The sequence below is a fragment of the Oratosquilla oratoria genome, chromosome 37, assembly GCF_046742065.1.
Source record: "Oratosquilla oratoria isolate Oo_2021 chromosome 37, ASM4674206v1, whole genome shotgun sequence".
Lineage (NCBI taxonomy): Eukaryota > Metazoa > Arthropoda > Malacostraca > Stomatopoda > Squillidae > Oratosquilla > Oratosquilla oratoria.
The window spans coordinates 33,059,519-33,087,518 of NC_134813.1; the positions used below are offsets into that span (position 1 = coordinate 33,059,519).

The 28,000-nt window shown below is 35.5% G+C and overlaps 2 protein-coding genes across 3 annotated transcripts; one reads left to right on the plus strand and one right to left on the minus strand.

Annotated features, from left to right (window-relative positions):
- The first annotated feature begins 1,108 nt into the window (after window positions 1–1,108).
- LOC143019421 (uncharacterized) lies at window positions 1,109–9,477 on the plus strand. The gene is made up of 4 exons (XM_076175058.1): window positions 1,109–2,337; window positions 2,951–3,070; window positions 8,833–9,098; window positions 9,430–9,477. The coding sequence occupies exons 1-4, from the start codon at window positions 1,248–1,250 to the stop codon at window positions 9,475–9,477; spliced, it is 1,524 nt and encodes a 507-aa protein (XP_076031173.1). The 5' UTR covers window positions 1,109–1,247.
- Window positions 9,478–12,669: 3,192 nt separating this feature from the next.
- LOC143019472 (uncharacterized) lies at window positions 12,670–27,985 on the minus strand. Of its 2 annotated transcripts, XM_076175110.1 has the most exons (10): window positions 27,285–27,982; window positions 22,581–23,528; window positions 22,099–22,233; window positions 21,563–21,693; window positions 17,383–17,509; window positions 16,159–16,281; window positions 15,615–15,722; window positions 14,856–14,993; window positions 13,825–13,947; window positions 12,670–12,985 (listed from the first exon to the last, which is right to left on the minus strand). In XM_076175110.1, the coding sequence occupies exons 2-10, from the start codon at window positions 22,849–22,851 to the stop codon at window positions 12,882–12,884; spliced, it is 1,260 nt and encodes a 419-aa protein (XP_076031225.1). In that variant the 5' UTR covers window positions 22,852–23,528; window positions 27,285–27,982; the 3' UTR covers window positions 12,670–12,881. The 2 variants fall into 2 exon arrangements, with proteins under 2 accessions (XP_076031225.1, XP_076031224.1); XM_076175109.1 differs by lacking the exon at window positions 12,670–12,985 and having other exon boundaries at window positions 13,575–13,947; window positions 27,285–27,985.
- Window positions 27,986–28,000: the final 15 nt, after the last annotated feature.

Below are 28,000 nucleotides of genomic sequence, written 5' to 3' on the forward strand. Positions count from 1 at the left end.
ATGAGTTTCGAAGATGGGTTCAGGGAGATGATCCTCTCCGAGGTCCATCTTGCAGGAGTTGCAGGTCCTCGTCATTGGTAATAACAGAGGGCTCCTCTCCTCCGTGAATGGGTTAAAGAATAGTTAATGCTCAGTGGTGACGCCTCACAGATTGTGCGGTCAACTGTGTGACTTCCGCTGGACTTCGAAGTCTGCCGTCCTCCATTTGGACTTCAGAACGGATAGCTGCAATGCCAGTCGAGGCTTCTGTTGCGTCGTCAGAGGTGAGTCAGCTTCTGCAAGAAAAACAATAGTTTGGGAAGAGAGAGCGACCGAAGATCATGGAAGGAAAATGAAAAAAATGCACTATGACAGATGGATATCAACACAAACAAAAATTCACTAACCAAAAACAAATAAAAATACATAGATTAATTTAAGGTTTATTTTAATCCATAGAGACAAAGAGACAGGGACCTACAAGAATATTTTCCCTGTACATTGTAATGTGATATATTGCATATATAAAAAGTTATTTCGCTCTTATAAGAGAGGTAGCACACACACACACTCACAGCGTAAACCAATAAAATCCCATGTAATCGCCCATTCAATATCACCCCTTCAGAGGTGAGGGGTCATCCCTGACTCCTTCCCCGTTGCTCGTGTCAAAATAAATGTACCAAGGCACAACTCTTCCATAATGGGATCCGACAGCTAGGTTTACAATTAGGTAAATATTAGACTCTCACCAAACACAGATGTAATTTTTTTCAGCTGTTCATGTCGCCTGCCCAGTGTGTGGCAAGGAGAACTGTGACCCAACCTCAGCTGCTTCAGCTTCCCTGGCAACTTCCACTTCTGATGCCACCTTGACAGTTACTTCCACCCCAGAAACCACTTCTACTTCCACAATAAACAAATCCACCACAGGATCGCCTTCTACCACAGCATTGGTCTCCTCTACAACAACCACAGCTTCGACATCTTTCAGTATCAGTACAACAATCGACTCTACCATAACGACATCAACCCCCGGGACATCAATCACTTCTGCTTCAACATCCATTTCTAACAAAACATATTCCTCAACTTTATCGCACTCTACCTCCTCTGCAGATATGGACATTCCATACACCTTAACAAGTTCATCTGCCTCCCAATCTTCTTTTTTCTCTTCCTCCATCTCCCCAAATGAACTCAGTGCTTTCCCAACTTGGTCTGCCTCCTTCAAAGTATCTAGTTCCACCTCAATTCCCACTTCCACTATGACATACACCACTAACACCACACCCTCTTCCACTACTGGATCCATCTCTATTACTTCCACTTCTGCATCTACTTCCACCTCGACAATGTCTACTTCTACTACGGAATGCATCTGTACTACAACATCCACCTCTACATTACCTTCCACCTTTGCAGCTACTCCTCCTACCAATGAGTCTTCTTCTAAGTCCACGTCTCTCACAACATCCACCTTTGCATCCACCAACTCCACCTACACAATGTCTACTTCTTCCACCACACCGTCTTCCTCCACTATTACCTCTAACCTCACCTCAGCGGTAAACGCTAACTTAGCAAGTTCTTCTAACTTACCATCCACCTCAGCTTCATCCTTCACCTCCACTTCAGTATCCACTTCCTCATTCACAACTTCAGCCTTCATAACAGCTTCAACTTCGTCTGTTACTTCCACTGTTCATCCAACCAATCCTTTCTTTGGAATCCCTTTTGCTGGTGGCCCAAAACCAAATATCCCAAAAACAACAGTTTCTACCACGGTGACTACTTCTACCTCTACTGTTGTGTCTACACCTACTACTGCTGCTTCAACACCAACTCTCATTTCAGCATCCACCTCCACTACAACATCTACTTCCACAACATACTTATCTACTGCAATGTCTACCACTACCACACCGTCTAGTTCTACCTCACCTACCACCTCTACTCCACCATATACCACTACCAGAGAACCCACCACTACTACACAATCCACCGCTACATCATCTACTTTTTCTACAGCATCCACTTCTACTATATCGTCTACCACTACCTCACCACCCACCTCTACAGTGTCTACCACATCATCTCCCTCTACTACGTCATCCACCTTCATTGCATTAACTACCTCTTCCACAACATCCACCTCTACTGCAGTGTCTACCACAACCACAGAATCCACCTCTACTACATCATCTACTTCCACTACATCCACCACCTCTTCTACAACGTCCACTACAACTACAGTACTTGCTACTACCAAAACATCTACCATTACCACGCCATCTACAACCACAAAGTCCACATCTACTTCAGCCACAACCACTTCTGCTTCAGCTTCAGACCATGGTAAGATCGCAAAGCATGTTTTTACTAATGGTGATGCAAGCAAGGTCATCATATTAAGACGTCAGGACAGGACTCGTGGTAATGGATTTAGATTGGAGAAATTTAGGCTTAAGAAAGGAATAGGCAGGAACTGGTTTACTAGTACTAGTTAACGAAATAAATGGTTGTTTTTAGAGAACATACATATACCAAAGGCTTTTTCCCCCTTACACGGGGGGTAGCCTTTAAGAGAAGATTAGATAATTTTATAAACAGGAATCATAGATAGTAAGGGACATAGAACTGCCTAGTGTAGGCCTTATAGTCTCTTGTATTCTCCTCCATTTTTGTGTTCTTATCGTTATGGAACCTAGTGTATATAACAGTGGTTCTTAATCTGAGGCACGAGAACTTTTGATTTTATAATTGAATGAGTATATTTTCTCATTTAGTTTTGTATCCATGATCTATGAAATTTATTAATAGGGTCGGGTGAGAAAATGTTATATTCGAAAGATGTACAGGCACTAGAAAAAGTTCGAAAATTAAAACCCATTCGTCTCTAGAATTCTACATTCGATTCTTCGGATTTATTTATTTCTTTTATTTATTTATTTATCTTATTTATTTTAAGGATGTCAGTTTAATGGAAAGACTTACGAGGAAGGAGAGTGGTTAACTGGATTCTGTGTGACACTGAAGTGTTCTGGCAGGTCTTGGCAGAGTGCACCTCGTCAAACAATTGACAGAAGCTGTGAGTATATTTCATTATGATGTCGGTGGTTCCATCGTTGTGTGTGAAATTATTTTTGTGGCCTACTATTTCGTTATTTCTGTGGTTCTTATTACGGATATATATATGTATATATATATAATATATATATATATATATATATATGTATATATAGGTATATACATATACATATATATACATATATTATATACATATACATATATATACATATATTATATACATATATATATATATATATTGTTGAGACATTCTGACAGGTTGATGTAAGCGGAATAGGAAACACAGGAGTCTTAGTCTTGAGTTTATTCCTGACTAGTTTCGCAGGTATGCTTTTTCAAAAGCATACCTGCGAAACTAGTCAGGAATAAACTCAAGACTAAGACTCCTGTTTCCTATTCCGCTTACATCATATATATATATATATATATATATATATATATATATTTTTTTATATTTATATATATATATATATATATATGTATGTGTGTGTGTGTGTGTGTGTGTGTGTGTGTGTGTGTGTGTGTGTGTGTGTGTGTGTGTGTGTGTGTGTATTCACTTGGTCTTTGGATCACGTGTTGGACTCGTGATCGACAGATATTTCCCTCCTGGAAGAGAGCTCAGAGCTCGTAGGTCCGATCTATGGGTAATGCTATGACCTTGCACACACACACACACACACAACTCCCCGCCCACGAGAGTCAGAGTAACGACCCGAGGCACAGCGATACCGAAATAATTTCGGCCCTGGGCAGGATTCAAACTGGTGCTGGGAGCATTTCTGCTTCCCAGTTCAGCGCTCTACCAACTATGTCACCGAGTCGGTGTATGTGTGTGTGTGTATTTACCTAGTTGTATTTTACGGGAAGGGGAGCTATGCTCGTAAGGTCCCGTCTTCATATCTCATTTTATCTAAACTATTTTTAAATTCATGTATTGTTTTTGCACACACCACTTTCTCATCTAACTTGTTCCAACTGTCTATTGCTCTGTGAGGAAAGCTGTTCTTTTTCAAATCTCTTCTATAGTTGTCTTTTTTTATTTTCTTTCCGTGTCCTCTTGTATTTCTGTCATCCCATTTTATCAGATTCTCTCTATCAGTAATTTCTATGCCTTTCATGATTCTGTAAATAGCTATCAAATCTCCTCTCTCTCTTCTTTGCTCTAGTGTCTGTAGTTTAAGTTTTTGTAGTCTCTCTTCATATGATAGTTTTGAGAGTGTTGGTGCCAGTTTAGTAATTGCTCTTTGTATTCTTTCAAGTTTTTTTATACATTTTTTTGTACTTGGTGACCATATCGTTGCTGCATATTCCAATCTTGGTCTTATCAGGGTGACTAGGATTTTCCTCACCATTTCTTCATCCAGGTATGTAAATGCCACTTTGATTGTTCTTATTAAATTATAAGTTTCTCCAAAAATCTTATTTATATGTTTCTCAGGTGACATATTATTCATAACAATGACTCCCAGGTCCCTCTCATTTTCTACTCTTTTTATTCCTTCTTCTCCCAAATTATATGATCCTGTTATTCTGTTTTTGCTTTTTCCAAATTCCATTATACTACACTTTTTTGTATTGAACTCCATCTCCCACTTCCTACTCCATTCTTGTACTTTATTTAGATCTCTCTGTAGTGATTCACAATCTTCTTCAGTTTTCACTCTTTTCAGTAATTTTGCATCATCTGCAAAGAAGCTCATATAGCTTTCAATTCCTTCATCCATATCATTAATATATATAGCAAACATTATTGGGGCCAGAACTGTTCCCTGCGGGACACCGCTTATTACTTCATTCCATTTTGAGTGCTGATCTCTTATCACTACTCGCATTTTTCTTTCTTGCAAAAAGTCTTCCATCCAATTTAGCAATTTACCTTGTATTCCTCCTTCATATTCTAATTTCTTAAGCAACTTCTTATGTGGTACTTTGTCAAAAGCTTTTTTTAGGTCTAGAAATGCACAATCAGCCCATCCATCTCTTTCTTGTATTATATCTATTAGCCTTGAATAGAAACATATTAAATTGGTGACGCATGATCGTCCTTGTCTGAATCCAAATTGCCTTGGATTTAGTACTTTGTTTTTTTCCAAGTATTTTACCCATCTACTTTTGATAATTCTTTCACATATTTTTGCTATTGTACTTGTTAGAGAGACTGGTCTATAGTTGGTAGGTTCTTCTTTATTTCCTCCTTTATATATAGGTACTATATTTGCTTTTTTCCAATCTTCTGGAACTTTTCCTTCTTTTAAGGAACTGCTTATTATGCTATGTATTTTGTCTGCCAGTTCATTCCTACATTCTTTCAGAATCCAGTTTGCTATTTCATCTGGCCCATGCGATTTTCTGACATCAAAATTACCCAAGTGTGTCAATATTTCATTCTTCGTTACTTCTATTTCTTCCATAGGGGGAACTTTTTCCTTCCACTCAATCTCTTCAGGTTGTATATTTTCCCTTGTAAACACTGATTTAAAATGTTTGTTCATAATTTCTGCCATTTCCATTTCCTCAGTGTATTCAACTCCCCCTTGTCTTAATTTCTCCAAGTCTTGTTTGTTTTTCAGTTTATTGTTTACAAATCTGTAGAATAGTTTTGGTTGATCTTTACACTTTTCTATAACATCTTTTTCATATTTTCTTTTTTCCTCTCTGCACTTTTGTACATATTCATTTCTATAACCAGTATATATTTTCCATTTTTCAGGTCTTCTGTCTTTTTTCCATCCGGTCCAGGCTTTGTCTCTTTTGTCTTTTAACTCCCTACAACTTTTGTTGTACCAGCATTTTACATATTCTTTTTCTTGTTTTTGTCTTGGGACATACTTTTCCACTCCTTCTTTGTAAATTTTTGTCAAAATATTCCATTTCTCTTCCACTGATGTTTCTTCTTTGTATATTTCTTCCCAGTTTTCTTGTTGGAAGAATTCTCTTATTTTATCAAAGTTTGTTTTTTCATACATCATTCTTCCTTTTCTATATTGTTCATTTCTTTTCATATATTTTTCTTCATTAAGTTCCAGTTCAATCAATATGTGGTCACTTTTACCTATTGGTGTTTTATATTCAATCTTGTCCACTATTCTAGGTTCAGATGTAATTATTAAGTCTAGCCTCGATGGTTCTTCTTCATTTCTATACCTAGTGTTCTCTTGTATCCATTGTGTCATTGAATGGTCAGTAATCATCTCAAGTAGAGCATTTCCCCATGAGTCATCACCACTCTTTACTGTCATTTCTTCCCAGCAGATTTCTTTGCAATTAAAGTCGCCCATCATAACTATTCTTCCTCCGTCTTCCATTATTTTAGTTAATGCTATCTTTGTGTCCTCTAACATACTTTTATGTTCATTCTCCTCCCATGAGGCTGTTTTCGGAGGCACATAGTTGATCACAAATTTTCTGCTCTTCTTATCTCGGTCTTCCACTTCTATCATAATCATCTCTACTGTATTCTTTCCATATATGACACCTTTCACGTTTATATCCTTCTTTGTCAGGAACATAACTCCACCCCCTTGTTTTTTCTCTCTGTTTCTAATCCAATAATTGTATGTATCATGTCCTACACTGTTGGGTGGTAGTGGGCCTTTTAATTTTGTTTCTACAATTCCCATTATGTCCGGTTCTTTTTCTTTCAAATAATCATTCAGTTCATTCAATCCTGTTATCAATCCATCTATATTTGTGTAAGACACTCTTAGTTTTCTGCCACTTCCATTGTGTTCTCTGTTTCCCTTATGTTTTTCTTTAGTATGTCGAACTGCTTTATTTTCATGTTCACTACTCTCCAATAGAATCTCTCTTTCTCTGACTCCGTTCTTTCCTCGTTTTTTGCCTTAGCTTCAATTCTTTTCTGCTTTTCTGCCTCTCTTTCCTCCTTATTCATTTCTCTTTTTATCCATACCTTTTTATATTGATCATTTGTTGCTAGTTTCCCTGTCTTGGATAGAATTTTCTCTGCCGTTGTTTGTGACCTGAATTTAATCTTAATTGGTCTGGTCTTATCTGTACTATATTTTCCGAGTCTGAATTTTTCCTCAATTTCCTTTATAATTTCTGGTTCATCTTCCTGGACTAATTTTAATAAACTGCTTACCCTTTCATTTTCCTCCTTGATTCTTGCGGTTCTATCTGGGTTATGTTTCTCTTCCATTCCTAATATAATTATACATTTCTTTTTGTCAGCTAATTCTCTTACTATATTCTCCTTCTGTCTCATCACTTTAATAACTGAGTCTTCATTATGTTCTTTCAATTGCTGTTTGACTATGTCAGTGAATGAAACCTTATTCCCTTCTTGAGTTATTCTCCAATTTTTAGCTTCTGTAGCTATTTTCTCACTGTTTTCATTACTATTCTTCTTCAATTTCTCATTCTCCTCCTTTACATTTCCTAACTGTCTTTTTAGGTCCTCTACTTCTTCAGTTAAGTTTCTGTTAGTCTTCTCTAGTTGTTCCAATCTTTCAATTCTTTGTAGAATGGAGCCTACATTACCTAACTTACGTTCCAAGTCCTCGATCACCTTATCAACTCTCTCCTCTAGTCTTATCAGTCTGGGGGGGGTTGTGTCCCCCCCACCCTCTTTAAATCCCTGGAACATATTCTCGTCACTTTCTACTGTATTTCTCCTCTCTATACTTCTAATCTTTACATTTTTATTTGCCATTTCGTCATCCGGTGGTCGTTTCATGTTGATCTTCCGCCCGTCTGCCTGGGCCAAGTCCTCCACATCCTCATTATCTTCCATTTCCCCAGTAATCCCTCCCCCTCTCCTCTTTCCTTACTTTCCCACTACCTCACGAGCAATTCCCCCCCCCTGCAAATACAAAAAGGCACTTCTCTTTGCGTTGGTATCCTCAATCTGCACTTTTCTTCAGAGCGTTCGTCAAGCCGTCCGTTCGTTGAAAGTGTGTGTGTGTGTGTGTGTGTGTGTGTGTGTGTGTGTGTGTGTGTGTGTGTGTGTGTGTGTGTGTGTGTGTGTGTGTGTGTGTGTGTGTGTGTGTGTGTTGAGACATTCTGACAGGTTGACGTAAGTGGAGTAGGAAACACAGGAGTCTTAGAGGGGGTTTACACGGTCTAATGGTTCGTCGAACGCGGTTCAACAGACACGTGCTTAAAGTGATGTGTGAACGTGTGAACAGGGTATTTGGTTGTCGAACACGTTGTTCGACAACCAAATACCCCGTTCACACATCACTTTAATTACGTGTCTGTCGAACCGCTAGACCGTGTAAACCCCCTCTTAGTCTTGAGTATAGACCTGACTAGTTTCGCACGTATGATTTTTCATACATTTTAAAAACCTTCCGTGCGAAACTAGTCAGGAATAAACTCAAGACTAAGACTCCTGTGTTTCCTACTCCACTTACATCACACACACACAGACACACATATATATATATACATATATATATATATATTTTTATATATATATAATATATATATGTATATATATATATGTGTGTATATATATATATATATATATATATATCATTCTCTTCTTCCTCTTCTTCATTTTCTTGGAACAGAATCTCAAAATAACTACATACTCAAAATATATAGGCTAAACTTTGATGTACTTTTCTGCCCAGGGAATGAAAAATTCGTACCGTAGGTATATATATATTGTGTGTGTGTGTATATATATATACATATATATATATATATATGTATACATATATATATGTATACATATATATATATATATATGTATATATATATATATATATTTATTCTTATTTATCTTTTTATTTCTAGGCCGTCAGTGCAATGTGTTTATTCCAAGACGCCATATACAGACCTACTCAGGTGACAGGTACATCGTGAGTGAATCTGGCAACTTCAGTTTATCCCAGATCGGAGGGGGCCTTGATCCTGAAAGCGCCGTCTACATCCAGATGACATGTTGGCACATCCTCTTCTGCAAACCAGGATCCATCGTCTTCAAAAGCAGCCCAGAAACCGTTGTTGAAATAAAATTCATCAAAGGAATAATTTTGGCGAGTATTGTTTTATTTCTATCAGTATTTTTTTTTTTTTTGTGACAAGGATTTTTTTTAATATACAAGGTATATTATTTTGTTTATTTATAAATCTATTCATTTGCCTTTTATTTATTTGGCTATTTATCAATCCATTTGTTTATTTATTTATTCATCTATTTGATTATCAACTTATTTTTCGTTTTTTTTATTTATTCATTTACGCATTTATTCATTTGTTTACATATCTATTTATCTGTTCATTTATTTACTCATTTATCTATTTATTCATTATTTTTTATTATCTCACTATAATTTTTTACCGATTTATTTACTTATTTATTTATTTATTAATAATCTTATTTATTTTTAGAACAATAAACACCAAAGTCAGTTAATTGACGTCTGGTTTCGATCGTGAACCAATTGTGTTCTTGTTTGATTACATTCTAAGATTTCTCTTTGCAGAAACAAGTGGAGGTCTTTGTCAATGGCAAGAAGGTTGATATGTCGTCTAGGCAGCCTACGCAGATTAACGGTCACGATACCCTAATATGGGGACATGCATTCTCGCTGTGGATCATATCCAACAGTGGCATATCGGTATGTCAAGTTACTTATTCTCTGTATCTCTTTCTTTCTCTTATTTTTCCTCTTTTTATTATTATTATTGTTGTTATTATTATTATTATTATTATTATTATTATTATTATTATTATTATTATTATTATTATTATTATTATTATTATTATTATTATTATTATTATTATTATTATTATTATTATTATTATTATTATTATTATTATTATTATTATTAACAATAATAATAATAATAATAATAATAATAATAATAATAATAATAATAATGGTAATACAATATCATCACAATTATCGTCATCATTGTCATCATTTTTCTTTTCCAGAGGTTTAATAGATCTACTTTTTAAAAAAAATTCTGCTTATTATTATTTCTATTATTTAGCAAAAACACCGATTTATTCTAAGCCGAATGGAGACCATCTAACATTAGAACAATATCCTTAAGAAAAAAAAAACGCTGGTTCTCAGGCTGTTTTTTTTTTATCATCATTATATAATTTATGGACCGCTATTGTTTAACCTTCTGGAGAAGACCACTTCGACGCCAAACTAATCGCCTCGCATCCATTAGCTCCCACGAGTTTCGGGACTGTGATCCCTCTTGTGACATGCTCTACTCCCTCAGGAGTTCCTGGACTCCTGGTGTGGGAAACCACTACCATCACTAACTCGATTCCTTTGCTCTCTTCCTGCCTCAGATGAGACTGTGGTCCGGGGTATTATCGGTGATGGCTTCCCCGACCCTTGAGAACAAACTCTTTGGTCTCTGTGATCAGTTTGCGAAGGGAAGGCTTCCTTGGCTCACGGGCCGTGATGGCGAGAGATACTTCAAGAAAAGAGACATCGATAGAAAATTCTTTAACTCATGGAAGGTAATGATGGGAAAGACTTTGCTGGGGATGTGTATGTATGAGAGAGAGAGAAAGAGAGAGAGAGAGAGAGAGAGAGAGAGAGAGAGAGAGAGAGAGAGAGAGAGAGAGAGAGTAAATGTGAGTGTGAGGTTCACCTGGTTAAGTATTCGAGGTTGGAGTTGTACCCATAGAGTTCCGTCTGATTGCCTACGCTTGTCAAATTTTGCCTTATCTGTATTGTTAGCCTAGGTTACATTTTCATACAACACGTTCCACACATCCACAAACCTTTGTGGAAAGTTATACTTTCTTACATCTTTTAAGCAATCTTACTTTTTCAACTTCTAATTGTGACCTCTTCTCGATCTTTCATCCTGTACAACCAGGTACTCTTTGTCCATTTTCTATTATTTTTCTTATCCGTGTGTGTGTGTGTGTGAATGTGTGTGTTTTACCTACTCGGTCACTGAAAAAAGTCATGCTTGTAACAACATCCAAATATTTATCAACATGACATCACCGTACATTATTCCGTTTTCTTCTGCAGATTTGAGATCTCCTCACGGATTCACCACAGATGTTTTGGTTGGTCACCAACTAACCTTCCCTGTCGATCTACATTTCCTTTTGTTATTTTAACAGACAACGAACTTGAAACATCATTTCTTTATTACCCCAACTCTACCATCGAATTTACAAGGTCATAAGATCATGATAAAAATAATAAGCTTTGTAAGGTCATATAAGTTATAAAATCCCATGATGCATTTACTACTAAGTTGTATACACATTGTAGCATTTGCAAGAAATTCTATCTATTTAAAATAAATGATTAGATAACCTGTAGCTATAACGATAATCTTTTTATTTACTTTTTTGTTATTTACTAAACAAAGCTGGGATATGTATAAGGGAAGGGAGGGAAAGGAAAAGGGAGGGAGGATTGAAATGTGCAAAATGGCGTGAGGGATGAGGTTCATGTGAAATGAAGAGGTAAATTTTCAAACGCCCTGCATCTCCATTTGACCACTGTTCCACCCCTATACTTTGTCACAATATGATCATGGCTGTAAAAAGACACATATACAAAGAATTATTTGGCTGAATAAACAAATAAATAAACAAATAAATAAATGAATAAATAAATAAATAAATAAATAAATAAATAAATAAATAAATAAATAAATAAATAAATAAATAAATAAATAAATAAATAAATAAATAAATAAATAAATAAATAAATAAATGAGTGAACATAAGCGTAGACTGCAAAGGGTGGTGAGGACCCCACGCCAGGAGGCGCTGAGTGTTTGCGGCCGATGCCGTCGCATTTCTCCTATCATGTGCTTTACAGGTTGTTGGGTCAGATAACAGTCACTGCTGGGGAACGGAAAAGAAGTGCGGAATTCGAACCCACAACTAGCGTATGCGAGCCAAGCACCTTATCGAAGACGTCACCAGCGTACTAACAGAGAGTGGAAGCTATGCGCAACGTTAATCAAGAAGGGAAGAGTGACTGTATTTATGTAATGCTATTTACTTGGGAGAAGAAAGAGTTCAGAGTAACCGTTGGCTTAAGTGATAAAGTATATAAGATAGTAATAAATATTAAAAGTATAAACATTATAAATGTCATATGAAAATATAGATATTATAGAATATAATACTATAAATATTATCAGCAAAGAATAATTATAATCGTAGCAGGTTGAATGCGAATGGAAGTGGAGAGTTTTAAGTGTTTAGAGTTATTTTTGGCAGTGAACAAAGTTGATATGGAACTGTATTGTGGAATAAGGACACATGTAAATGTATGGGTGGAATAGAAAGGGTTATGGTAAATATATGGAAGATGAACACGATGACAAAGTTATTTAAAGGAATCTTTGTACCAATCTCACTATTAGGAGAAAACATAAAGGAGGCAGAAAGTTAGTCTGTTTTTTTAGATGAAATATATGGGAATATATAACTGGTTTTACAAGAATGAAAAACATGAGAAATTTGGAAATGAAGCAGAGAATGATGATTGAAAGACTTGTTGGATAGAGTAAATAAAAGAAACTATTCATTTGAGATTATGGAAAGAATCAGTTTTTTTTTAACTTTCCATTATACATTTTTTCAGCCAAGGAAGTTGGTTTGAATAATACCATCTCAAATTAACAATAATAATACCATTCTTTAATTCTTACAATAATACAATTAATACGTCACTCACTGAGTTTACAATACACTTTATACAATACACTACTATAGATCCACAAATTAGTGAAATTAACTGCGTGTTGATTGGACATAATATCTTCACAAGACTAATACAGTACTCTTTGCTACTTCTTGACAATTAAGATCTCTTTATCCACTGGGCGAACTAACACGGAAGTTGCTCGTAGTTCAAATGAAAACCTCGATTGTCAAAGTCTGCATCCACTCCCTCGACAGCATTGCTCACCACGAGGAAGGAGTAAGAAGGAGCTGCAATGGTATGGACATATTATCAGGGACATATTTTGTATGAGAGTAAGATGTCTGTTCGCCTCGGGGGAAAAATTATATGACGTCATAATCGGGGAGGAGCATGATGACGTAATATCGTTGGTTTTCTTTCAAAAGTTTAGTGAGTTCTTGTTATCTATACCTTTCACACTGCACAATGTTCATACTGATGGTAAGTAGACTGTATATTCTCAATTTTAATAGTAATACTGGCTATTGTTACTGTTTTGGCCTATTAAAAGTGACTGACAATGAATAGATAAATTAATAAATACATGAGTGAATAAAGGTAAACATGAATAAATAAATAGATAAATAACATAAAATTGAATAAGGTGAAAAAGAATTAGACTTTAGATCTTGATACTGTAATTTCTAATCCTACTAATTTCTAATACCGAACAAACTTCGGGATATAACGGATCTGTCCGGTATTTCCATCGGTTATAACGGATCCTCGGTTATAACGGATCTTCGGATATACTGTAACGACAGACCCCTGACCCATATCGTCCGTTATATCGAGGGATTACTGTACTCATTTTTTTCTCTGGTGTAATACAAAATTCTGCTGTTCACTGTCCCGGAGAATGGCGTGGAGGTAGGAGTGGCCATAGTCGCCAAAAGAAAACTAATTCTCCAATCCAGCCGCAGTATTATATCGCTATATATATCTTTATAATTTATTCTCATTTAATACCTCCACCCTGTGATACTTGACAATAGAAGACGTTGGCCAGGATGGCTGGTAAGCCAACTGAGAGATTTGCCTTTAGGTATAAAAAAAAAAAAAAAAAATCGAGGCAGAGGCCACTTACTGTCTAAGGTGTCTGGGAAGGTGTACCCACAGATTCTGTCCGTCTGTTCTGTCTGTCCAGCAAGAGTCATTGTGGCGGTGCCAAAGTAGAGAAAATCCGTCACACACTCGGAGCCTCGACTCACTGTAAATGGGGCAACACTGTACTGACGTCACCAAATGGATTCGTAATGTATTATAGCACTATGAAGGGCCAATGACGGGTACCTAGTTGAGGGGAGGGACGTCGGAGGGAATCAGGTCCCCACCAAAAAGACCTAAAATCCAGCCTGACGGCAATCTGTTGGTGCAGCCACAAGGGGTTGGCATTCGGTGAGGTTGAAAACACATATACAAGGAAGAGGGGCGGGAAGAAGGGGGTGAATTAAGCCCCCATCCCCCATTTTCTTAAAACATTCTTAATCTCAAAATACCATTTATTTATATTCTTAGAATAGTTTAGAATATTTCAAATTAATTCTAATAGGATTTGCTAAAGTAGAAAACTAGTGAAATGATGTCCAGCAATTAATGAATTTCATCATGTAGGCTATTTAGTATTTTGTAAAATTTCCTCTTCCCTCCCACCAATAATAATAACAATAACAATAACAATAATAACAATAATAATAATAATGATAATAATAATGATAATAATTAATAATAATAATAATAGTAATAATAATAATAATAATGATAATTATAACAATAACAATAATAATAATAACAATAATAATAATAATGATGCTAATAATAATTATGATAATAATAATAATAATAATAATGATAACAATGATAATGATAACAATGATAATGATAACAATAATAATAACAATAACAATGATAACAACAGAAACAACAATAATAGTAATAACAATAATGATAATAATATTAATAATAATAATAATAATAATAATAATAATAATAATAATAATAATAATAATAATAATAATAATAATAATAATAATAATAATAATAATCACACGGGGTGGGGGAGTAGGGGAGTTTGTGGTGGGACTGAAATATCCCCCCCCCCTCCCCCCTGTGACTTACCTGAAGGGTTCAATTTTGACACGAAGTCTCCAGAGATGGAAAAGGCGCCCTCCTCGCCCGCGGACCGCCAGCGGATTCCGCAGCTGCCCGACGACCGTTTCACACACACCATATACGATGCGGGCGAGTGACGTGTCCCTGGAGATAGTACGTGATAAGTGATTTTCCCCTTCTCTTTCTCTCTCTCTCTCTCTTTCTATTTCTATTTCACTCTCTCTCTTTCCCTCTCTCCCTCCCTCTCTCTCTCTCTTTCCTCTCTCTCTCTCTCTCTCTCCCCTCCCCTCTCTCTTTCTCTCTCTCTCTTTCTCTCTTTCTCTCTCTCTCTCCTCTCTCTTTCTCTATCTCTCTCTCTCTTTCTCCCTCTCCCTCTCTTTCTCTCTCTCTCTTAGTATCACGTGCCGGACTCGTGATCGTCAGCTATTACTCATTCGAATGAGAGCTCAGAAGTCTTGCCATTTATGTGACCTTACACCCACACACTCAGGGGAGACAGTAACGGCTTAAAGTGTTTGGTAGGACTTTCATTCACTAAACGGGGCACGGCCTCGGTGCTACAGCGTAGTGACTTGCGACGATAACCACTACACTTGCAAGCCATGTGTGTACGTGCGTTTTTAATATGAATGTACTTTAACGTAATTGGCATTAATTCATGGCATTCTTTATGTAATTCAGTATACAAGGAGAGAGAGAGAGAGAGACTATAGTTTAAAAGAAGAATAACTTTGTATATGGAAATGTTTGGATCGAAAATTGTACCTGGTTTGTTAACGGTTGGTTGTACCGCCGTGGAGGCCGTGACGTCATAGTTGAAGCTACGAATGCTGCCAGATGTCGCCTTGGAGTAGATTAAGCAACCCTTTGGAGCTGTTATTTCGATAGAGAAAAATATATAAATAATAATGAATATATGAATAAACAAATAAGATTATAATAAGTAGAATTAGATAAAAGGAAAATATGAGTGGAAATTTGGTTCTTCAATCGCTGGTGGCTACAACAATAAAGTATGTCGACAGTAAATATTTTGATTTGCATTGAAATGATAAGATAAATAAAAATAAAATAAAGAAATAAACATTCAAAAAATAAGATACCACATCTTGTTTATGGGTTTACCTAAATTAATTTAAGTATGAAATGTCGACTTTATTTTATATTAATGTTCTAAATAATAGTCCCACTCTCCCTCGCTACATGTCTTAGACCCGAACACAAAAATAAAATAAAGATAATATATGTGTGTACTCTTGTATATAACCTTCATTTGCCTCTCTGCATTAAAATTCGACTTCATCTCTACCTAGCCTATTGCTTCCACATGGGATCTGCTCCACTTCCACATTCCACCTGCGCGCGGCAGTTGATGCTCCCGTCACGACTTGCAGACGGAAGGGAGGACGCAAAGCCGAAACGTCGACATACACTGAAATAATAATTAATATAATGATAACAATGACATTATACTATGTATTTCAATGGAATTTTAGTATTCATTATTTATACAAATTGTTGCTTTCTCTCTCTCTCTCTCTCTCTAGACGAGATCTCTCTAAAACATTTTCTAACTGTATAAATCTCATTTAAAGTTTAATCTGTCTTGCTCATGCGTTACCTTTTCATTATTATAAATAATTATTATGAAGTGTGTGTACAGTATATTCGTGTGTGTGTGTGTTTGCATGCGTGTGTGTTACTATAATTGTTACAATCGACGACAAAATTAAACTGTTAAGACTATACATAATGACATTACCATTCATTCGTACGACATTTATTCTATTCCATATTAATATTACTAGTAATAACGCTCACTTGTTATTTAGACCTTGGCTCTAACCTTAAACACGCACACACACACACGCGCGCGCGCGCATACAAATACACACGCGTGCGCACAAACAGAATATGTATACATTTTTATTCGTGTGTTTGTGTGTGTGTGTGCGTGTGCGTGCTTTTTTGTGTGTGATTCACCATGGTCTTGGATCATGTGTTGGACTTGTGATCGACAGCTATTTCCCTCCCGTAAGAGAGCTCAGAGCTCATATACTCATATGTCTGATCTATGGGTAATCATGTGACCTTACACGCACACACACACCCAACTCCCCGCCCACGAGAGTTGGAGTAACGATTTCACAGAGCAGCGATACTGAAATTATTTCAGCCCTGGGCGGGATTCGAACCCGGACCGCCATAGCAGCAGTTGCGAACGATACCACTGCGCCGTCAAGTGTGTGTGTGTGTGTGTGTATAAGAAAATGGCTACCCCCTTATTAGGGGAAAGGGGTCGGGGGGGGACTGGAGAGGCGGTGGCCCTGGGCATCCAAGGTGGGAAGGGACATCCAATCAAATCATTGGGTGGGAAAAGAACTTAATCAATTTGATTGATGTACATCTAAATCGAATACAGTGTTTACCTTATGCTTCATCTATATCTATTCATTTAAAATATCTTCCTTTCAAATCACATTTCCTAACTTAATTAGGCATTATACTTGAATCTTTTGGGTCATCAACGGACCTTCTTGCTCGTTGTTGATTTGACACAAGTTGGGCATGACAGCTCCCTCGACACGAAAGTAATCCTCAGCACATTCCCCTTCTTCATTCGGACCTGTCAACTGCAGCTGTTTGACCTTGAGGCGCAGCTGTAGGGAAGAGACGTTTAGCAATAAATTGCTTAGCGAGAAATTAATTATATATCAGAGTAATTTTTTTCCTGTCGCTACTGTACATGTTCATACTGAGTATGCCAAATTCTGCGCGGATTTTTTTTGTTTTTTATTTCGTTAATTTATTTCTAAGTCTGTTTAGATTTTTTTTATTGACTAGATCCCTAAAACAGTGTTTCTAGAACATGGGTATTGGAATTAGTTCTAGAATGTGCTAGAAGTCTCTTTGCTCTAGTAGTGTAGTCCTTGTAATTAAGGGTCTAGAAATTATTACACTACCTAAAACTGACCATATGCGTGCTGCCTTAGAAGTTCGTTTACATATTAATAAAATCACTTTGCGCAAGTCACAGCAAAAAATAATTAAACAATGACGTCACATAAATAGTGACGTCACTCATAAACAATGACGTCACTCACAAACAGTGACGTTACACACAAACAGTGGTCACAAATAGTGACGTCACTCACCAGACTATTTTATTCATCCGCAGGCGATGGCTGTCACCCTCACCTCGTGATTACCCATTCCTTGTCACCTTGTCCACCCTAAACCAGGTCACCCTTAACCTTCCATGTACAAATTTAACTCAGTCCGTTTAACCTGTCATTTTAGAAAATGTGAAATCCGGAAGGTCAAGTAGATTGTTGAGTCTGTGGAATTATAGTTTCTAGAAAGATCTCTTACTCCTTTTCTCTCTCTCTCTCTCGTTTTTTCCACCATCGTCCTTTATAATTTCTCGTCTCTCTTCGTCCTTCTCATCTTAATATATACTTGAGTGCCTCTCTCTCTCTCTCTCTCTCTCTCTCTCTCTCTCTCTCTCTCTCTCTCTCTCTCTCTCTCCCTCTGATGTGGTTCCCGGCCTACTTGATAACCTATCATCGCCATCGCTTGGTCCTCCACGCTCGCTCCTGTGACAAGATAAGCCATCCCCACTATATCTCTTGATAGGTGTGTCTTCCATAAATACCAACCCCACACGGGCTCAAACAAAGCCCGTGGGAGTGAAATTACACTCCCAAATAATAAATAACTAAATAAATGAATAAATAAATAGATAAGTAAATAAATAAAGAGATAAATAGATAAGTAAATAAATAAAGAGATAAATAGATAAGTAAATAAATAAAGAGATAAATAGATAAGTAAATAAATAAAGAGATAAATAGATAAGTAAATAAATAAAGAGATAAATAGATAAGTAAATAAATAAAGAGATAAATAGATAGATAAATAAATATATGAGTACATGAATACATGAATACATAAATAAATAAATGAATAAATAGATAAATAAATAAATTGATAAATAAGTGCCTCCCCCCATCACCACCTCTCTTCCATAGCCTTTCCCCTTTCCAGGACAATCTTGACATCGTGGTCTTCCAACGGATATCGAGGCTTTCCAAACGAATAGACGTCCTTGTGCAGTCCTATTCGTAAGAACAAAGGACTACAAGGGCGGAGCATCCCGACAGGAGACCTTTTGGTCGATAACTAGGTCGGATGCTAAAAAATATATAATAATGCTGAATAAAAAAAAAATACAGGAGACTTTGCAAAAGCTTTTGATACCGTCCCACACGAAAGACTAATTACTAAATTAGCTTTACACGGAATAAGTGGTAGCCTATTAGGTTGGACTAGTAATTGGTTGAATGGTCGAAAACAGAGAGTTGTTTTAAATGGACAAACTTCTAGATGGAAAAATGTTACAAGTGGAGTTCCTCAGGGTTCCGTTCTTGGGCCACTTCTATTCATAGTATATATAAATGATATAGACCATGGACTAAAATCTATTGTTTCCAAATTTGCTGATGATACAAAACTGTGCGGAGTGGCAAATGATCACTCAAACCAATTAGATATTCAAGAAGATTTAGATCAATTACAGAAATGGTCTGAAAAGTGGCCAATGAAATTTAACACAAGTAAATGCAAGGTAATGCACATAGGTAAAAATAACAGTAAGTACGATTACAAGTTATTTGGAAATTTGTTAACAAAAGTGGATAGTGAAAAAGATCTCAGTAACGACCTCAAATCATCCAAGCAGTGTATTTCAGCCTCTGAGAAAGCAAATAAGATTCTGGGATTGATTGCGCGATCTTTTGATTTCAAAAGTCCATCACTCATTAACAAGCTATATAAATCGTTAGTTCGTCCACATTTGGAATTTGCTGTTTCCGTATGGTCACCAAATCTCATAAAAGACATTCACAGACCTGAAAAAAGTACAACGGCGAGCTACAAAACTGATTCCAAATATCAAAAATAAATCATACGAAAATCGACTAAAACACATGAATCTGTTTTCCCTAAAAAAGCGTACTCAGGGGTAACTTGATACAGGTCTTTAAGATTTTAAAGGGAATTGACAACATCAAAAGTGACAAAATTTTCACATTGAATGAGAATCCGACAAGAAACAATGGTCTCAAACTGTCCGGAAATAGATTCAATTTGGAAGTAGGTAGAAACAACTTTGCCAACCGTGTAGTTAATGAATGGAATAAACTTCCTGCACAGGTAGTGCAATGTAGTTCAGTTCGAGGCTTTAAGAATCATTTAGATAAATACCTAAGTAAGATGCTGTAATGATTATAATTTATCTTATATTATTTATTTTTGTTTTGTTATCATTTGTCTGTCTGATTTTCATTTGTTATTAGTTATATGTCAATTTATTATTATCTACTATTTACCTGTTTGTTTATTATTTAACAATACCTATGCATTTATTTATGTATTTTATTTGTTATTTACATTATTATAGTTTTTTTTATGTATATGATTTTTTTCGCATCCGACCTAGATATGGATCAAAAGGTCTCCTGTCGGCATGCTCCGCCTTTGTAATCCATATGGCCTACACTAGGCAGTTACATCTTTCTTCGAATCTCTTCTGGCTCGGTGCCCTCTCCTTTTTAGGCGTTTTCTTGGATATGAGACTGTCCTGACATCTTGCTAAGGTCTCTCTTATCTAGTCTTATCCATTGACCTAGTTTGGTTCTTAGAAATATCATTATTCGAAACATTTGAGTCTCAAAATATCACTATTCTAAACAATTGTCTCAAATAATCACTATTCTAAATATTTGAGTTTCAAAACATCACTATTCTATTTGAATCTAGAAATATCACTATTCTAAAATTTTGAGTAAAATATCACTGTTCTAAATATTTGAGTCTCAAAATATCACTATTCTAAATATTTGAGTCTCAAAATATCACTATTCTAAATATTTGAGTCTCAAAATATTATTCTAAATATTTGAGTCATAATATCACTATTCCAAACATTTGAATCTCAAAATATTACCATTCTAAATATTTGTGTCTCAAAATATCACTATTGTAAACATTTTAGTCTCAAAATATCACTTTTCTAAAAAAAAAAATCTCGAAATATCACTTTTCTAAAATTTTGTCTCAAAATATCACTATTCTAAATATTTGAGTCTCATAATATCACTATTCTGAATATTTGAATCTCAAAATATCACTATTCTAAATATTTGAGTCTCGTAATAGCACTATTCCAAACATTTGAATATCAAAATATCACTATTCTAAATATTTGTCTCAAAATATCAACATTCTAAACATTTGAGTCTCAAAATATTACTATTTAAAATTTTTGTCTCAAAATATCACTATTCTAAATATTTGAGTCATAATATCACTATTATAAACATTTGAGTCTCAAAACATCACTATTCTAAATATTTGAGTCTCATAATATCACTATTCTAAATATTTTAATATCAAAATATCACTATTCTAAATATTTGAGTCTTAAAATATCACCATTATAGATACTTGAGTCTCATAACTTATAACGTCTAGGAACTTCCTCCTCGTCCCCAGTTAATTGTGGGTTCGAATTCCGCACTTCTTTTCCGTCCCAACAGCCTCTAAAGCACATGATAGGAGAAATGCGACGGCATCGGCCGCAGACACTCAGCGCCTCCTGGCGTGGGGTCCTCCACCCCCCCCACCCCCCACCCCCCACCCAAAATACTAACCTGACACACGCCTCCTTTGCCCAAGGGCGGGGAGACGGCGAAGGTGCACGTGCTGCTTGGGGAGTTGTACTCGCCCCCGCTGCTGAAGTAGCTGAAGGAAGCGCTGAAGCTTTTCCCGCATGTTCCTTTATCTGTAGAGGAGCATATAGGGGCATGGTTGGGTATATAGGATATATGTACAGGGGCAAACATGGGCGTATAGGGTATAGAGCAGAATATAGAAACATACAGGGTTGTATAGGGGCATACAGGATCATATTGGAGCATGCTTGGGCATATAGGATATACAAGAGCAAACATGGGCATACAGGGTATAGAGTAGCATATAGGAGCATGTAGAAACATACAGGGGTGTACAGGAGCATACAGGGGCATACCGGAACATAAGGGGTGAAGGGAAGATTAGGGCTTCAGATATTCAGATATTGATGAATCATGTCATAAACTGATACAATAATGCTTTTTCTAAAAATTGTATATTCGTTAAGACATCAATATTTTGTTTTAAAGCATCACAGATTAAGAGAGGTACATACAGACACAGCACTGGCCAAAGCCCCATTCACAAAGTCCCTTGACCTGACCTCCCATCAGGTCGCACTTGAACAAAGGATGGCAGGTCCCAACTTCACCGGAGGCTTTGCACTGTGAATCGTTGACTATGATGAGCACTGCAAAATCAACAGATCTTGAGAGAAACGAAAAATATTCCACTTCTTCCATAGGAAGTTTCTTATAAATAAAAATGTAAACATTAATTTGTCTAATATTCATGCGTTTTATCTTTTGCCATAGAATTTTTCCGAAGTGAGATAGTATATCACAAAAAATTAATGAATATATAATATTAATTAGAATTTTATACCTGCGCGTCATATTTAATTCCTTTGAACTTCGGATTGAATGAATGTACTATTGATATTCTACCTCTTACTTTTTTTTTATAAGAATAATGCTTGTCTCACCTAACTATAGATGAGAAAACCCCGTAATGTTTATTTCATCAAGATTGTCTTACCTTTGTCCTCCCGTTCATTCGATGCCAGTGAGGGGGCATTCAACTTTGAAGTTGCTTGTTGTCGTCTATGGGCGCTTGCTTCGTCTGTATGCGTCGAATTCTCTTTTCCTGGAACATTTTCTATTACGAACACCGATTCATTTACATTTCTTTCAAAAACCTGATTACTACTACTTTTCCGTTTGTCTTCCAGGCTGGGGAGGTGAGAGGCTAGCGAGATGGAGGATGTGATATGAAATATGAAGAGGTATTGTAAGATTAATCTTGCCATTGCGTGAGAAAGTCTTTCCGCGTAAGTAAATTGTTTCACTTCAGCAATAATATCTGGAGTGGTGTGAAGGATTCCTCGGTGAACATTAATATAAGAATAACTGAAATATTTCTAGCAGACGTACGTAAGGGAGAATACTGGTAGTGTATAAAAAAAGTTAATGCACAATATAAGCTCCAAGTCCAGTAACGCTGATACGTCACAAAAGGGTTATTTCGATTTCAAACGTGACGAGAGCTTGTTTCTTCTGCACTTCTGCCCTGTGCCTTGTCGAATGAGGGAAAGGTAAGCCTGTCCCCACTGAAATAGTCAATTCTATGTTTACCCAATCTATTATCCTTCGCCTAAACCAGTGTCATTGGACGTAACCCTCAAAAATAGAAATCTTCTCTAACAGGTCTTGTAAATTCCACGTGCGATGAGGATTTTTGATAATATGGTTTCGAAGTAGGAGAAAGGACTTACTAGAAAAGAATTTTATTTCATCTCTGTACGTGATCCAATTTTTCATATACTCGTACTATATGCAAATGTTGTAAAATAAATCATTGGGTGGTTTCCACAAAATCCTTTGATGTCGCCTGTTTGCCGTTAGCATTAGCACGCCCCCGACATCACGCTTGTAAACAGTAAGTCATAAATTCGACTCTCTCTTGATTAGGATAGACGGCGTTTCACTGGAAAGGAAAGTTTATGATTTACTCTTCCAGTGTGGACACTCTTTTCTGACCTAAATATAACAAAACAAAGAAAAGTGTTTGCCATCGATATTGTATTAACATTTTGTTACAGGTTTGTTTTTATTATAAGATAATTCTTGTATATAGAGACATTATCATTCTTGATTACATCTATAAATGTAGACATATGAATACACCATGATTTTTTATCTAAGATATATATAATGAAATAGAATTAGCTATATCTAAAAACATTGATACAAGAATGGTTACATATACAGTGTGTATTTGCGCATTACTATATTCATACGACTTACTGAATGGACTGGCCATATATTTCGTTTTGTTTTTGTTTGTTTTTACCTACAAGTTAGTCAGATGTGTGTACAGACGAATAAATAATTCTCAGGGGAGGAGACAGTTGAATGTCGCACAGTTCGAAAATTTGAAATTCACTTGAATAAATATTCCTATTTTCTATATTCGTTTGTTCATTTTGTATTATTAACTTTATTTAATTTTTATTATTATTATTATTATTGTTGTTGTTGTTGTTTTACAACCGACTTCGTTTCCATTGTCATTGTAATGAGCCCTTTGGTAGCAGACGACATCCCTATGCGGAAAGATAAATGAGGTATTGAATTTCAGTAGCACAATTTATTATTCCACAGACACAGTGTAGGACAAGACGTTTATTTCCCACCATTATTCTGTCTGAAGAAGACGCAGTAATTAATCTCCGTTGTGCTTGTGGATGAGACATTTCAGAAATAGTCGTCCATTAAATCGAACTTGGCAGGGCTTCTAACCGACGTTGCTAAACAGTGGGTTTGCATTTTTCATATTTAACTTAATAGTTAAATTTCATCATGTCATCGTTTTATTCTCTGTCTAAGCATGTTCAAATTTCGCTCCCAATTTATTCTATCCTAATAAAAAATAAACAATTTTCTTTCATTCATGAATTTACCAAATATAATCTATACCACGCCGAATATAATATAAGGAGGAACACGTAGATGGAAATGTGAATTCTTTTCCAGTCGGTCCTTTCCCCTATTTTGGATTCTTTGATTCCTTTTTTAGCTACATTTCAGGTATTGTTATATTTTGGGTTTATGGTATATTCATATAATTTTTTTTTCATTCTTATTCATTTATTCACACTTACCTATTTATTTGTTTATTTATTCATAATGTTATTTACTTTAATTTGATGTAATTGGTATCAATGTTGTTGTTATTATTATCATTATTATGACTACTATTATTATTACTACTACTATTATTATTATCATTATTATTATTACTTATAATTATTATTGTTATTATTATTATTATTATTATTATTATTATTATTATTATTATTATTGTTATTATTATTATTATTATTATTATTATTATTATTATTATTATTACTGTTATTATTATCATTATTAATATCATTATTATCTCTATTTGCTTATTTTTTATTATTTACAGTGGTTCCGATGGGAGGTAAAGGACTTTGGTTCACACTTTTCGTTTCAGGTTAGATTCTTCCTACTTTTCAGTATATTTCACAAATTAACACCTCTGTGCGGAAATTTGTTAAGATCCCTAGAACATTGAATATGTTTTTTGTTGACTAATTTCCATGTTTTATTCATTATCTCAGTGTTTTATTTATTATTTTGATTAATTTATTAAGTTGTTTATTTTTTCCCCTCTTTATTTATTTATTTATTTATTTATTGTAGTTCAATTTTTATTTTCAAGGGCCGTGTTTCTCCTTGTATACCCGCCTAACAAAAAATTTTCTTCAATTTCTTCACACACAGCGTAGTAACGTTATTATTTATAATCCCCTGCAAAGTATTCTTTGTATCTATATCATTTCTCCTTTTGGTGACACTTTTATTTTTATTTTTACAAATATTTCGTAATCAACAGATATTACCCTCCCAGGTAAGAGCTCAGAAATCATATACAGACTGAAGAAATGTGTGTGTGTGTGTGTGTGTTGTTGTTGTTGTTGTTCTCGTAATTGGTAAAAAAAAAATGAGGCCATAAGATTGTACAGAATGGTGGACAAGCTTGTCAAATGCCGAATGTATTTCCATTTTGTAGGACCTATTCCCTCGAGTTTATTTAATTCGTGTATTTTTAAATTATTCTAATTCGTGCGTTACCTTCCTACACATACATAAATTTGTTTGCTGGGAATGAAAAAATATCTAATATTAGAAGCAAATAATCTGATATGTAGAAAATATTAGATACCAGAAACATTCCAAAATTATATTTATGAAATTCGTTCGCGGTTCTAGAGATTCCTAACAGATAGAAAATTATTTATATGTCAAAGGCTTGTCCTTAGCGTTATTTGTTGAAAGAGGACCTACTTGACCTAGATAACTGCCAATAAACGCTTTTTAGACGTGGGCGTAGGGCATTAGTAGGACGTGGTGTATGCTCTCTGCACGTGAGGCTTTCAACTAAGGGCCAAAACTACATTTCACTCAAGGTCTGATGAAAATAAGCTTTCCGGAGCACCTCCACGCCAACCGGAATCATAGAAAACGTAATCGGAAAAGTATAAGAGAAAACTTTATATTCTTCCTGAGTTTTCTTCAAGTTATTATTAGCTGTTCATGGTTGAATCTTTCCCCTGCTTCTGTTGCCCCAAGCTGTCATGTTATGCAGATTTGCTGCAAGGTAACTGCAGTTGGGTATCAACAATGTAGTGGTTGCTGTCCCGTACCCAATTGACAACTTCAGAACAAATGAAATTTGACTTTTACCAGTTGCCTTGCCACCGCCCCACTCCTGCCAATTATATACTTTTGATGTTATTGTTTCCAATTATTTCATCCTAATTAAAACCTTCCATCACCTTAGAGAATTGTTTTATGGATTTTTAACATATATACAGGAGTGACATTCTGTCTGAAACGAATCGCAAATAGTCAGGCCAAAATCCAGTTTTCAAATAAACAGAATCGCTTATCTCTAACCAGATTGAAATTCACTATCTAATATTAATCTGTCTAAAGATAAGTGATTATTTACAATGTTCCTTCGTTCACAAGACAGTTTTTCTTGCTCAGTTTCTTGGGTGGGACCGTTTCTCACCGTCGAAACCGTTTAAAAATTCCACTTTGAATCTCGCAAGCACTACATCATCCGTTACTAATTTGCCTGGACATCTTAGCAAGCAATTAACTGACTTTTAATGTGATGTTGGCAGCTCGCTTCACCGGAACATAAGATCATCTGAGAGAAAGTAAGTGTAATATGTACATATTAGTAAATAGGTAAAGATAATGTCTACTGTCGATATGTGTATACATTTTGATTAGTTTGTGTGTCTTCGTAAAAAAGGTTTTAAGGGTAATTATCATATATTTCAGCTATATGATTACATAAACATGAAAATGAGTTAGGCTAGGTTAATTTATAATAAATTATAAATAAGTTACGAATAAACGAAAAAATGTAGAGTATTATTGTAACAATAAGGACCTGAGATAACAGCAATTCAAGAATAAATGTATTGACCCATTCAACAAAATACATTTTAGTTGCTTTATCCTGAATTGATAAAAAAATCAAACTCGTCAAGTAATTAGCACGAATTTTGATTTGAGTATCTTCAAACAGTTTTATTGGACTTGGAAAAACTCCCAAATCACGAAATAAATAGACATTATTGATTAATTCTTTAAAGTATTTATTCCTATTTTTAGGAATTTATATCATATCACTTACCTGCCTCTATGCTATTTTGTTTATTTTTGTATTTCCACTAATTTCAGGTGAACTGTTGCTATGCCCCATATATTTTAATTTGTCTTTTAGTATTTTCTTTCTATGTATCGTGCCTCCATTTTGCTATAAATAATATATTTTAACTTCTTTTCTGAGAACCGTACCGCCCTCTTCGTCTACCGTTTCAAAACAAACGCTTAACTTAGTCCCGTGATTCATCAGCACGCGTGATCATTCCTTAGAACTCCCATTCAAGAAAAGAATTCATTCCCACTGGGTCCGCTTTGCAGCTTCGGATCCCTGGCCACATAACTTAAGTAACTTATTTATTTTATTTTGTTATGATATTTGTTTTATTCCCGCATTATTTTAGGGTTGCAGTTATTTATATATTCCATGTGTTATAATTTGGTCTACATATCAAAACAGTTTGAATACATTAACTTGTGGTAGCTGAGTGTAAAATTTCCGAAGTCAGAGAAGGATTTCAAAGCCGGAGAAGGGACCGGTTAGGAATGAATCTAGGTCTCCCATGGCTCCGACCCATACAGATTTGTCGCTTCTGGTCCGCTCCCCTCCTGTCTCTCTTGTTGGACTGTCACGCGCAGAGTTCTGAGGAAATTTTGAATAGTTATGGTTTTGTTGTTTCAATGTCACCCAATTCCTTTTGGCAACGATTCCACCCTGCGTTTGTAACTAAAAAGTGCCCCCCTACC